General features: G+C 52.1%; 1 protein-coding gene across 2 annotated transcripts in view; it reads right to left on the bottom strand.

Annotated features, from left to right (window-relative positions):
• The window catches only part of MINDY4 (MINDY lysine 48 deubiquitinase 4), a 379,811-nt gene that overhangs the window by 329,455 nt on the left and 36,572 nt on the right, over positions 1-13,784 (bottom strand). For both annotated transcript variants that reach the window (XR_010177939.1, XM_063924327.1), the window contains exon 4: positions 5,720-5,969. Coding sequence is in view for 1 of the 2 variants with exons in the window: in XM_063924327.1 (XP_063780397.1) it covers positions 5,720-5,969 (250 nt within the window). In the remaining variant the exon portion in view is untranslated. The remainder of the gene's footprint in view (positions 1-5,719; positions 5,970-13,784) is intronic.

The raw sequence follows: 13,784 nt of genomic DNA, 5'->3' as shown, positions 1-13,784 counted from the left end.
GCCGAATGGAATTGCTTCGTAAGAAGCCACCATTTTTCCCAGGACTCTTGTGCATTGATGTACAGACACCTTTCCTGGTTTTAGGAGGTTCCTGACAAGGTCGGATAACTCCTTGGCTTTTTCCTCCGGGAGAAAAACCTTTTTCTGAACCGTGTCCAGAATCATCCCTAGGAACAGCAGACGAGTTGTCGGCATTAACTGGGATTTTGGAATATTCAGAATCCACCCGTGCTGTTTTAGCACTTCTTGAGACAGTGCTAATCCCATCTCTAGCTGTTCTCTGGACCTCGCCCTTATTAGGAGATCGTCCAAGTATGGGATAATTAATATGCCTTTTCTTCGAAGAAGAATCATCATCTCGGCCATTACCTTTGTAAAGATCCGAGGTGCCGTGGACAATCCGAACGGCAGCGTCTGAAACTGATAGTGACAGTTTTGTACAACGAACCTGAGGTACCCCTGGTGTGAGGGGTAAATTGGAACGTGGAGATACGCATCCTTGATGTCCAAGGATACCATAAAGTCCCCCTCTTCCAGGTTCGCTATCACTGCTCTGAGTGACTCCATCTTGAACTTGAACTTCTTTATGTACAGGTTCAAGGACTTCAGATTTAGAATAGGCCTTACCGAGCCATCCGGCTTCGGTACCACAAAAAGAGTGGAATAATACCCCTTCCCTTGTTGTAGAAGAGGTACCTTGACTATCACCTGCTGAGAGTACAGCTTGTGAATGGCTTCCAAAACCGTCTCCCTTTCGGAGGGGGACGTTGGTAAAGCAGACTTCAGGAAACGGCGAGGTGGATCTGTCTCTAATTCCAACCTGTACCCTTGAGATATTATCTGCAGGATCCAGGGATCTACCTGCGAGTGAGCCCACTGCGCGCTGTAATTTTTGAGACGACCGCCCACCGTCCCCGAGTCCGCTTGAGAAGCCCCAGCGTCATGCTGAGGCTTTTGTAGAAGCCGGGGAGGGCTTCTGTTCCTGGGAAGGAGCTGCGTGTTGCTGTCTCTTCCCTCGACCTCTGCCTCGTGGCAGATATGAATAGCCCTTTGCTCTCTTATTTTTAAAGGAACGAAAGGGCTGCGGTTGAAAAGTCGGTGCCTTTTTCTGTTGGGGAGTGACTTGAGGTAGAAAGGTGGATTTCCCGGCTGTAGCCGTGGCCACCAAATCTGATAGACCGACTCCAAATAACTCCTCCCCTTTATACGGCAAAACTTCCATATGCCGTTTTGAATCCGCATCGCCTGTCCACTGTCGCGTCCATAAAGCTCTTCTGGCCGAAATGGACATAGCACTTACCCGTGATGCCAGTGTGCAGATATCCCTCTGTGCATCACGCATATAAAGAAATGCATCCTTTATTTGTTCTAACGACAGTAAAATATTGTCCCTGTCCAGGGTATCAATATTTTCAATCAGGGACTCTGACCAAACTACCCCAGCACTGCCCATTCAGGCAGTCGCTACAGCTGGTCGTAGTATAACACCTGCATGTGTGTATATACTTTTTTGGATATTTTCCATCCGCCTATCTGATGGATCTTTAAGTGCGGCCGTCTCAGGAGAGGGTAACGCCACTTGTTTAGATAAGCGTGTTAGCGCCTTGTCCACCCTAGGAGGTGTTTCCCAGCGCTCCCTAACCTCTGGCGGGAAAGGGTATAATGCCAATAATTTCTTTGAAATTATCAGCTTTTTATCAGGGGCAACCCACGCTTCATTACACACGTCATTTAATTCTTCTGATTCAGGAAAAACTATAGGTAGTTTTTTCATACCCCACATAATACCCTGTTTAGTGGTACCTGTAGTATCAGCTAAATGTAACGCCTCCTTCATTGCCAAAATCATATAACGTGTGGCCCTACTGGAAAATACGGTTGAATCGTCACCGTCACCACTGGAGTCAGTGCCTGCGTCTGGGTCTGTGTCGACCGACTGAGGCAAAGGGCGTTTCACAGCCCCTGACGGTGTTTGAGTCGCCTGGACAGGCACTAATTGATTGTCCGGCCGCCTCATGTCGTCAAACGACTGCTTTAGCGTGTTGACACTATCCCGTAGTTCCATAAATAAAGGCATCCATTCTGGTGTCGACTCCCTAGGGGGTGACATCCTCATATTTGGCAATTGCTCCGCCTCCACACCAATATCGTCCTCATACATGTCGACACACACGTACCGACACACAGCAGACACACAGGGAATGCTCCTAACGAAGACAGGACCCACTAGCCCTTTGGGGAGACAGAGGGAGAGTTTGCCAGCACACACCAAAAGCGCTATATATATATCAGGGATAGCCTTATAATAAGTGCTCCCTTATAGCTGCTTTGTTATATCAAAATATCGCCATAAATTTGCCCCCCCCTCTCTGTTTTACCCTGTTTCTGTAGTGCAGTGCAGGGGAGAGACTTGGGAGCCGTCCTGACCAGCGGAGCTGTGAGAGGAAATGGCGCCGTGTGCTGAGGAGATAGGCCCCGCCCCTTTTCTGGCGGGCTCGTCTCCCGCTATTTAGAAAAATCAGGCAGGGGTTAAATATCTCCATATAGCCTCTAGGGGCTATATGTGAGGTATTTTTAGCCTTTATAGGTATTCATTTGCCTCCCAGGGCGCCCCCCTCCCAGCGCCCTGCACCCTCAGTGACTGCCGTGTGAAGTGTGCTGAGAGGAAAATGGCGCACAGCTGCAGTGCTGTGCGCTACCTTTAGAAGACTGCAGGAGTCTTCAGCCGCCGATTCTGGACCTCTTCTGACTTCAGCATCTGCAAGGGGGCCGGCGGCGCGGCTCCGGTGACCATCCAGGCTGTACCTGTGATCGTCCCTCTGGAGCTTGATGTCCAGTAGCCAAGAAGCCAATCCATCCTGCACGCAGGTGAGTTGACTCCTTCTCCCCTCAGTCCCTCGCTGCAGTGATCCTGTTGCCAGCAGGAATCACTGTAAAATAAAAAACCTAGCTAAACTTTGTCTAAGCAGCTCTTTAGGAGAGCCACCTAGATTGCACCCTTCTCGGCCGGGCACAAAAATCTAACTGGAGTCTGGAGGAGGGTCATAGGGGGAGGAGCCAGTGCACACCACCTGATCTGAAAAAGCTTTACTTTTTGTGCCCTGTCTCCTGCGGAGCCGCTATTCCCCATGGTCCTTTCAGGAACCCCAGCATCCACTAGGACGATAGAGAAATACTGTACCTTTGTTATACTGTATCCTGTGTGATCAGTTGGGACTCATGAAGGAGCCAGGGTGCTATGCGAAGGATATAACACACAGACCTGGTATCCTCACACTGGTTACAGGTGAAATCCACTTCTGTGGAATTAATAGAACGCCTCATCTAAATTAAGGTGTGTACACACGGTAAGATTTGTTCTTACGATTTTGACTACTGTATATAGGTGGTCATTCCGAGTTGATCGCAGCCAGCAACTTTTTGCTGCTGCTGCGATCAACTAGTCCACGCCTATGGGGGAGTGTATTTTAGCTTAGCAGAGCTGCGATCGCTTGTGCAGTCCTGCTAAACTAAAAAATTTGCAAGCAAATCATGACTAGCCCTGGACATACTTACCCTGTGCGACGATCTCTGCGATGCTGGAGCCGGCTCTGACGTCAGACATCCGCCCTCCGTTCTCCTGGACACGCCTGCGTTTTTCTTACCACTCCCCGAAAACGGCAGCCAAAGTACGGATCCGCCCAAGAACACCTTATTTCTGTCAAACTTCTTGCGGTCGGCTCTGCGTAGGACGCGACGTAACCCGCACGTCGCGCACGCGCAGTGCGGCCGCCGCGCATGCACATTCAGGACCCGTTCGCACCACAGCGACAAACCGCTGCGAGCGAATGGGTCGGAATGACCCCCATAGTCAGAAACGTAAGGAAAGTTAGTGCAGATCGCAAGGTGAAAGTCACCTTGCGATCCCGATGCGCGGTCCCGCGAGGTTGGTATCGTAAGCCCAGATAGACTGTGCAGGCAAGTAAATTTTGACTATCTAGTATAAAAGATAGTCAAAATTGACACTTACCCAAAATCGTACAAAGCCAGTATCGCAAGCAGAGTCATCTATGCCTGCGTTACCGACCTAGTGCCTATCGCATAGTGAGAATCGGGGGTTTAGCCCGAATCTCACCGTGTGTACACACCTTTAGATAGATATAATCTCCAGCTGCTATTAACACTATGGAGACCAAACCTGCTGATATCAGGCTGATGATGAGGACAGGGGAGAAAAGCATACACAGGGGACTGTGCACATGGCCCCCCAAACATGGCATTATAACAATGACATGCTAGAGACGGGTTCACTACGGCTGGCCGGCGGTCGGGCTCCCGGCGACCAGCATCCCGGCGCCGGGAGCCCGACCGCCGGCTTACCGACAGCTTGGCGAGCGCAAATGAGCCCCTTGCGGGCTCGCTGCGCTCGCCACGCTACGGGCACGGTGGCGCGCTACGCGCGCCACACTATTTTATTCTCCCTCTATGGGGGTCGTGGACCCCCACGAGGGAAAATAAGTGTCGGTATGCCGGCTGTCGGGCTCCCGGCGCCGGTATACTGAGCGCCGGGAGCCCGACCGCCGGCAAACAGAAGACCACCCGCTAGAGACACTCTAACCAATGACTAAGGCCAGGCTGGCATCCTATTTACAACAAAGACCCTTTACTACGCACGTTAAAAAGGGAATACAGCCCACAAAGGAGGTGGTCATGTCCTATATAAACACATGGAGGAAATATGTGACCTTTGGGGATTCTTCATAAGTAAACAGCAATTGGTAAAAGCAAACAGGAAATATATGTCGGTCATATTTGGTTGGGGTTTTCATTATGCATGTAGATGTGACAGCAGTGTGGTGGTGGTAACCATGACAACAACCCCCAGTGAGCAACGCCTACCACCGGTGCGGGGCAGAACACGGTACCCAATACTGCCTTGCGTTACAGCCAGAGTGAAGTTAAGAGATAACCATTTTATCCACCGCTATGAACTTAGGGCCTGGTACAGAGCTGAATGGAAGTCGCCTGTACACACTCCCGCACGGTGTACACAGGAAGAACAGTGTCTATTCACCAATATGTGCCCATCCCTTGGTGTGCAAGCAGTCATGTTCATTAGTGCAAGCTTGCACATACTCTTTTCTAATTGGTGCAAATGATATGCCAGAAAAGTAAGTGTATGTGCGTCCTAAATACATGCCCATAATCCTGCACACAATTCCAGGGCATGTGCAGTGTGGTGACACATAAAATATGCTATACAAACAGGTGTGCATTCCACTATGCGTCAGGCCTTTCATGTTCACCCTATGCACAAACACTGTGAGTGCCGCCATTACTAATTATCCATTAGGACGCAGTCTATACGTTCTCTCTGAACGGATGCCGTTACTGAGATGTGAGAATGCAGCCTATGAATTCCCCAGGATCATCACTAAGGCGTGTAACTCCATGATGTCACTGCTTCCTAGGGTCGTGATAGGCCGCTCAGTAGTACTGGTCCAGCCCACAAACCCCATAATCTACAGTGGCTAGAACATTTTGTAAAGAGATTACATCCATCTAACTAGATGTCATTGCTCATTTGGATGTTTATGTAGATCTGCCAAAGCAATAAAAATGGATGATTCCGAGAGGAAGGACAAACAGCAGTACTGGGTAATCTAATAATAATAATAATAATAATAATAATAAATCAGCATATACTAAGGATGAGGAAGTGTCTGTAATAGGAACACACCTCCTGAGAGCTGGCAATAGGACCAGACATCATCCCTCGAACGATCCTGCATGTTTTAGGCCTCTGGGCCTCAGATGTGGCACTTCTGGCCTCTGCTGGGGATTCTGGCGTCACCGATATTCCCATTGTGAGTTCCTTTGTAGTTCTCACTTCAGGGTCAGTGGGAGCAGTGGGAGAGCTGCTGCTTCTTGGGCCACCGTCTGTGGTCTTACACTTCCCGCCTGGGACTCTTGTCATGCTGCTTTCAGGCCTGTGGGACAAACGCAGGTAAATACACACGGAACGTACCGTACTTTACAAATTATGTTCCAGCGATAACAAATGTTACAACACAGTTCTTCATGGTCCCAGGTGGACTTCTAATACTTAATATCATTCACATACTATATAATATATATATATATATATATATATATATATATATATATATATATATATATATCTCCTATATAATAGCCCAGATCTGTGACTCTGTGCCTGTGTGTATAACGCTGGGCATGGCTAGGAGCTCTCACTGGGTTAGCAGCAGATCTATCACATACAGTCCACAGCTGATTGGGCGAGAAACGCCCTCCCACACAGGTTACATCCAAGGATTAACAATGGGGCTGATGGAGCTGCAGCTCCAGGTCCACACCCCAAAATAGGCCTACTGCATCTGCAGCAACATAACCTCCAACAATTTACACATATACATCGCTACAAATTCGAAAAAGGGGGCGTGGCAACCGGTACAGTGGCATGGCTACACCCCCTTTCCTATACTTTCAATGGAAGTTTGGAGAGCCAGAAATCGGTACAGACCATAAAAAAAAGGGACTGTACCTGCCAAGAAGGTACAGTTGGAGGGTATGCCACTGCATCTGCAGCAAGTCTCTGTGCTGTAGATAGGGAAAACAAAAAATCCTTTTACTGCAGCGTCCTATGTCCTGCTGCCAGTCCGCCTGCCCCCTCCGGCATCAGCAATCCCCACTCCCTAGCCACGGTGCAGGTGGAACAAAAGCTGCTGCGGCCACCGGCATAGATCTGTATGAAAAGTGGCGCAGCAGAAGGCTTTCATAGCCCTCCCAGCACCGCATACTCTCTTAGCCCCAGAGCCTCCTCTGCGCATGAAGTCAAAGAAGTGCCTCCCCACCACAGCCGCGCCCAGATCCCCTGACTCCGCAACACAACACCTGGGCTGCCGGCCTGAAAGCCCCGAGATGGCTTATGTAACCGATAGAGTGGGTGATATCGTGGAGGGTAATGTCTGGATGCTGAATCAATGTAAAAGGTGACAGTGCAGTTGGTGTGCACCTTTTACATTGATTCAGTCAGTCAGTTCGTTCTGCCAGCTGGTCACTATTGTTAGCGCCGGTGTCCCAACGCGCCTCATTACAGGGAAGTAGACGCACTAAATAAACTACAGCTCCCAGCAGCCCTTAGCGCCAAAGCATGCTGTGCATCTTGTTCCCTGTAACACCGACGCTAACAATGGTGACTGGCTGCTTGGCTGCTGTGCGAGTCTCCGGGAGAGCCACTGTCAAAGGGTGGACAGCAGCTTAGCTGCTTCCAGGAGGAAAAGCATTACCCGCTCCTCCACCATTCGCAGTACCTCCAAGCCCAATCTGCGGCACCCTCACACACCCCCCTTCACCACCCGCAGTGGCTCCAAACCCCCTCCCCCACCCACAGCACCCGCCCCTCCCCCACACGCGGCACCCCTGCAACCACTCCTCCCCCACTCGCTCTGGCTCCAGAGCCCCTCCCTCACCCGCGGCACCAACGCACCAGCCTCTCCCCCACCCACGGCACCCCCGCAACTGCCCCTCCCCCATCCGCCTCTCCCCTGGAACCCATCCGTGTCTACCCCGCACCCGCCACGCCCCTAACCACAGCACCTACTAGGTGATTTATCAGGCCCTGCCTACGCAGTTCACGCCGTTGCAAGGGGCTACGACCCCTTAACCATCGCACGCCCTTTGTCTGTGCAATATTTAACCACTCACACAATTATGATTGGAGGTAATACTCCATATAAAAAAAATATTGCACGCCCCCAGGGCGTGCAAGAGTTAACGAGGCGTAGCCCCTTAACGAAGGTGGGAAGAGCGCCCACAGGGCGCGATGAATCATTATATATATATATATATATATATATATATATATATATACACACACACAGTGGGGATCGAAAGTTTGGGCACCCCAGGCAAAAATTCATTTTAATGTGCAAAAAGAAGCCAAGGAAAGATGGAAAAATCTCCAAAAGGCATCAAATTACAGATTAGACATTCTTATAACATGTCAAAAAAAGTTTGATTTTATTTCCATCATTTACACTTTCAAAAGAACAGAAAACAAAAAATGGCGTCTGCAAAAGTTTGGGCACATTGTACTATGGGTCCCACCTTTATGTGGGTCGGACTCTGATTGGCACCCCATTTGTTGGCAGAGTTGCGTGAGAGTGCAGGGATCTGTATATATATATATATATATATATATATATACTAGGTGCTTCATCGCGCCCTACGGGCGCTCTTCACACCGTCGCAAGGGGCTACGCCCCCTTAACCCTTGCATGCCTTTCTGGGGTTCAATATTTGTATTATATAAAATATTACCTGCATTCCTTTGTTAGTGGTTAAATATTGCACAATGAAAGGGCGTGCGATGGTGAAGGAGGCGCAGCCCCTTGCGACGGCGTGAACAGCACCTGCAGGGCACGATGTACAGAATGTAGCGGGTGCGGGGGGGACTGCGGATGGTGTCTGTAGATGCTGCAGGTGGAGGGGGGGCAGAAGTGGGGGTGGGGCCCGGATGGGGAAGAGTCGGGAGGTGCTGCGGGTGGGGGAGGGGCAGAGGAGTGGGGGATGCAGATTGGGGAGGGGTCCGGAGGCACTGCAGGTGGGGGAGGGGCAGGGGTGCCATGGGTGGGAGAGGGGCAGGTGTGGGGATGTTGTGGATGGGTGAAGGGTTCCGGAGGTGCTGTGGGATGGGAAGGGGCGGGAGTGCCGGAGGTGGGGTAGGGGTCCGCAGGCGCCATGGGTAGGGGAAGGGCAGGTACGGGTGGTGCAGCGCATAGGGAATGAGGTCCGAAGGTGCTGCTGGTGGTGGAGGGGCAGGTGCGGTGGTGCCATTGGTGGGGGAGGGGTGGGTGAGGGGGGGACCGCGGATGGAGGAGGGTGTCTGCAGATGCTGCGGGTGGAGGGGGGCAGGTGTGGGGGGAGACATATAAAGGGGGTGAATGGTGGAGGGGGCCTGGAGGTGCTGTGGGCGGTGAAGGAGCGGAGGAGTGGGAGCCACGGGTGGTGTAGGGGGTCTGGAGGCACAGCGTGTGGGGGAGGGGTGGAGGGGAAGGTGCGGAGGTGTGGTGCATTGGGGAGAGGTCTGGAGGTGCTGCGGGTACTGTACCTGCCAAAAAGGTAGTTGGAGGGTATGCAGTAACAGGGCCAGAACAGGGGTGACAGGGTCAGAACAGGGTTGACGGGGCCAGGACAGGGGTGACAGGGTCAGAAAAGGGGTGACGGGGCCAGGACAGGGGCGACGGGGCCAGGACAGGGGCGACGGGGCCAGGACAGAAATGACAGGGACAGGATAGGGGTGACAGGCCAGGGTAGGGGTGGCAGGAACAGGACAGGGCCAGTATAGGGTTGACAGGGCAAGCACAGGGGTAACAGGGCCAGGATAGGGGTAACAGGGCCAGCATAAGGGTGACAGGGCCAGCATAAGGGTGAAAGGGCCAGGATAAGGGTGAAAGGGCCAGGATAAGGGTGACAGGGCCAGGATAAGGGTGACAGGGTCAGGATAAGGGTGGCAGGGCAAGGCCAGGGGTGACAGGGACATGACAGAACACAGGGCACGGGAGAGATTGGTATTAGGGACAAAACAGTGGTGACAGACAGATGTGTTTTACCGGAGTCACTGCTGCTGGCTGCTGCTGTTCCACTCCAACCTGTTGGGATCTGCTGCTGGTGAAGACTTGGCATGGCTGACTCTCTTAGGCTGGAGTCCTGCTTCCTCTGCCCGTCCGCATCCCTCCCCCCCTCCTCAGTCACACACCGCAGACCTCGCGCAGCTGCCGGGCACTGTGGTAAGGGGAGACTGGGAGTGACTGGTTAGCCCCCAGGAGATGCTGCAGCTGGAGGGAGGAGGGGGTCGGAGCCTGCAAGCAGCTCGGACTTCTGCAGCATTACCCGCCAGCTAAAGTGTGTGAAGGAGCTGGGCGCACCTCACTGTGGGTGGTAGCGCTGCAGCTAGCGGTGGGGTTGCCGGGGATGGAGATAACAGAGGCAGTACGGAACCTGCACAGCGGCAGGTGCCCCTCAAAACTGCAGCTAAGAAGCGTGGAGTGTGCCAGAAAGTGACGCTCCTCCGCGCCAGAGAGGGGGGGGGTCAAGCACACAGTGAGCCGGTGCCCGTCTGTCTGTACGGCATACCCCCTCACACACCCCCATACCTCCCAAATGTCCCGATTTTCGCGGGACAGTCCCATTTTTTTGGGTCTGTCCCGCTGTCCCACCCGCGGGTCGCAGTGTCCCGCGGTAACGGGGGGGTCAGTTGGAAAGCTCCTGTACTCGCTGTTCTGCTTAGCAGAGCAGCGGTGAATAGTGGAGGGAGAGGGGGAGGGGGCATCAGGGGGTATGGATTAAGGGGGGGTTCCAGCAGCAGAGCCGGATTAAGGGGGGGGGCAGGGGGTACGTACCGTTGGCCCCACAGTTTTAGGGGCCCCCCCGGCTCGAGTAGCTCTGTCCCAGCTCAGAAGCCCCCCCCCCTCCCAGCAACAACGGCAGCATTGTGCTACTGTCAGCACACGCTGCTGCGTGTTGGCAGGTCTGTGGTGTTGCAGGGAGGCAGCAGTCTCCCTGCTTTCTTCTGCCTGTGCGGGTGTGTAGGTGGGAGCGACCACCTCCTCTGGATTTACCCCTAGTTGAGGGGCCAAAATTCCATAAAAAAAAATAAAAAAAAACAACGGAATTTGTGTAAGGGGGCGTGGCCTCGCGTCCCGCGATTAGACCACGCCCCCAACCCACAGCAGGCACAGCAATGAGATAGGGCTCCCCTGTCTCAAGTGCCCTGGCCCCCCCGGACTCATAATCAGCCCCTGGGGGCATGCCAGCAGCTCACAGAGCGCTGGGCATGCCCCCTCATTGACGAAAACGGGGCCCTCCCGTGAAGCCACGCCCCCTTTTCGCCGAGTGTGTGTCCCTCCTTCTGTCTGAAGAAAGCTCCTGCAGAAAGCTGGTAGGTGTGCACCCCTGCCTGTGCCATACCCATATCTGCTTCTGCTCCTAGTCTCCTGTAGATTTGGCCAGATCTGTGACTCATTTGACTAACTCCGCCCACTGTTGTGACTCCGCCCAGCGTTAGCAAATGAATCACAAAGTCACAGATCTGGGCTATTATATAGGAGATATATATATATATATATACACACACATATATATATACATATATACACACATATATATATATACACACACATACATACATACATACATACATACATACATACATATACACACACAAATTCTGCTTTACAGAGAAAGAGAATAACAAATCCTTTCCTCACAATCATGACATAAACAGACTTATAAATATTATATTTAGCTCTTAGAAATAAGGCCATTTGGGTCATAGGCCTACTCGTCTTTCAGACTGGTGTTAAACAAAGGAAGAAAAAAAAGAATATTTAGAGCAAAAACATTCACCGTAGTCACTGAGTACCATAACGGTAACAATATGTGAAAAGAACATATTTGAAGAATCACAAAGGTGTCCCATTTAAAATATAGGCCAAGGTCTAATTTCTAAAGCCTCTTAAGACACACAATAATCACGTCTGTCTGTGAGGAAATAAATTGAGTATGCTTTTAGCAGCCATCTTCAATTATGGTAAATTCTCAAAGGCTATACAAAACCGTGTGAATGCTCTTCAGCATAAATCGGGTAAATTCTCATCCGCCCTCCCGATACCGGTAAGTTCTCAGTGGCCCTCCACATACTGGGTAAGATCTCAGCGGCCCTCCACCTATCGGGTAAGATCTCAGCGGTCCTCCACATAGTGGGTAAATTCTCATCCGCCCTCACATACCGGGTAAGTTGTCAGCAGCCCTCCACATACTGGGTAAGTTGTCAGCGGCCCTCCACATACTGGGTAAATTCTCATCCGCCCCCAACATACCGGGTAAGTTATCAGCGGCCCTCCACATACCGGGTAAGTTATCAGCGGCCCTCCACATACCGGGTAAATTCTCATCCGCCCTCCACATACCGGGTAAGTTATCATCCACCCTCCACATACTGGGTAAATTCTCATCCGCCCTCCACATACCGGGAAAGTTCTCAGCGGCCCTTCACATACCGGGTAAGTTATCAGCGGCCCTCCACATACCTGGTAAATTCTCATCCACCCTCCACATACTGGGTAAATTCTCATCCACCCACCACATACTGGGTAAATTCTCAGCGGTACTCCACATACTGGGTAAAATCTCAGCGGCCCTCCACATATCGGGTAAGATCTCAGCGGTCCTCCACATAGTGGGTAAATTCTCATGCGCCCTCCACATACCGGGTAAGTTGTCAGCGGCCCTCCACATACTGGTTAAGATCTCAGCGGCCCTCCACATACCGGGTAAGTTCTCATCCGCCCTCCACATACCGGGTAAGTTCTCATCCGCACTCCACATACCGGGTAAGTTCTCATCCGCCCTCCACATACCGGGTAAGATCTCGGCGGCCCTCCACATACTGGGTAAGTTGTCAGCGGCCCTCCACATACTGGGTAAATTCTCATCCGCCCTCCACATACCGGGTAAGTTCTCATCCGTCCTCCACATACCGGGTAAGTTATCATCCGCCCTCCACATACCGGGTAAGATCTCGGCGGCCCTCCACATACTGGGTAAGTTGTCAGCGGCCCTCCACATACTGGGTAAATTCTCATCCGCCCTCCACATACTGGGTAAGTTCTCATCCGCCCTCCACATACCGGGTAAGATCTCGGCGGCCCTCCACATACTGGGTAAGATCTCGGCGGCCCTCCACATACTGGGTAAGTTGTCAGCGGCCTTCCACATACTGGGTAAATTCTCATCCGCCCTCCACATACCGGGTAAGTTCTCAGAGGCCCTCCACATACCGGGTAAGTTCTCATCCGCCCTCCACATACCGGGTAAGATCTCGGCGGCCCTCCACATACTGGGTAAGTTGTCAGCGGCCCTCCACATACTGGGTAAATTCTCATCCGCCCTCCACATACCGGGTAAGTTCTCATCCGTCCTCCACATACCGGGTAAGTTCTCATCCGCCCTCCACATACCGGGTAAGTTCTCATCCGCCCTCCACATACCGGGTAAGTTGTCGGCGGCCCTCCACATACTGGGTAAATTCTCATCCGCCCTCCACATACCGGGTAAGTTCTCAGCGGCCCTCCACATACCTGGTAAGTTCTCATCCACCCTCCACATACTGGGTAAATTCTCATCCACCCTCCACATACTGGGTAAATTCTCAGCGGTCCTCCACATACTGGGTAAGTTCTCAGCGGTCCTCCACATACTGGGTAAGTTCTCAGCGGTCCTCCACATACTGGGTAAGTTCTCAGCGGTCCTCCACATAGTGGGTAAATTCGCATTCGCCCTCCACAGACCTGGTAAGTTCTCAGCGGCCCTCTACATACTAGGTAAATTCCCATTCGCCCTCCACAAACTGGGTAAATTCTCATTCGCCCTCCACATACCGGGTAAGATCTCAGCAGTCCTCCACATACTGGGTAAATTCTCACCCGCCCTCCACATACCGAGTAAGTTCTCAGCGGCCCTCCACATACTGGGTAAATTCTCATCCGCCCACCACATACCGGGTAAGATCTCAGCGGCCCTCCACATACTGGGTAAGTTCTCAGCGGTCCTCCACATAGTGGGTGAATTCTCATTCGCCCTCCACATACCGGGTAAGATCTCAGCGGCCCTCCACATACTAGGTAAATTCTCATCTGTCCTCCACATACCGGGTAAGTTCCCAGAGGCACTTCACATACTGGGTAATTTCTCATGCACGCTCCACAAACTGGGTAAGTTCC

The sequence above is a fragment of the Pseudophryne corroboree genome, chromosome 5 (genome assembly GCF_028390025.1).
Source record: "Pseudophryne corroboree isolate aPseCor3 chromosome 5, aPseCor3.hap2, whole genome shotgun sequence".
NCBI lineage: Eukaryota > Metazoa > Chordata > Amphibia > Anura > Myobatrachidae > Pseudophryne > Pseudophryne corroboree.
This window is presented reverse-complemented; position numbering and strand designations above follow the sequence as displayed.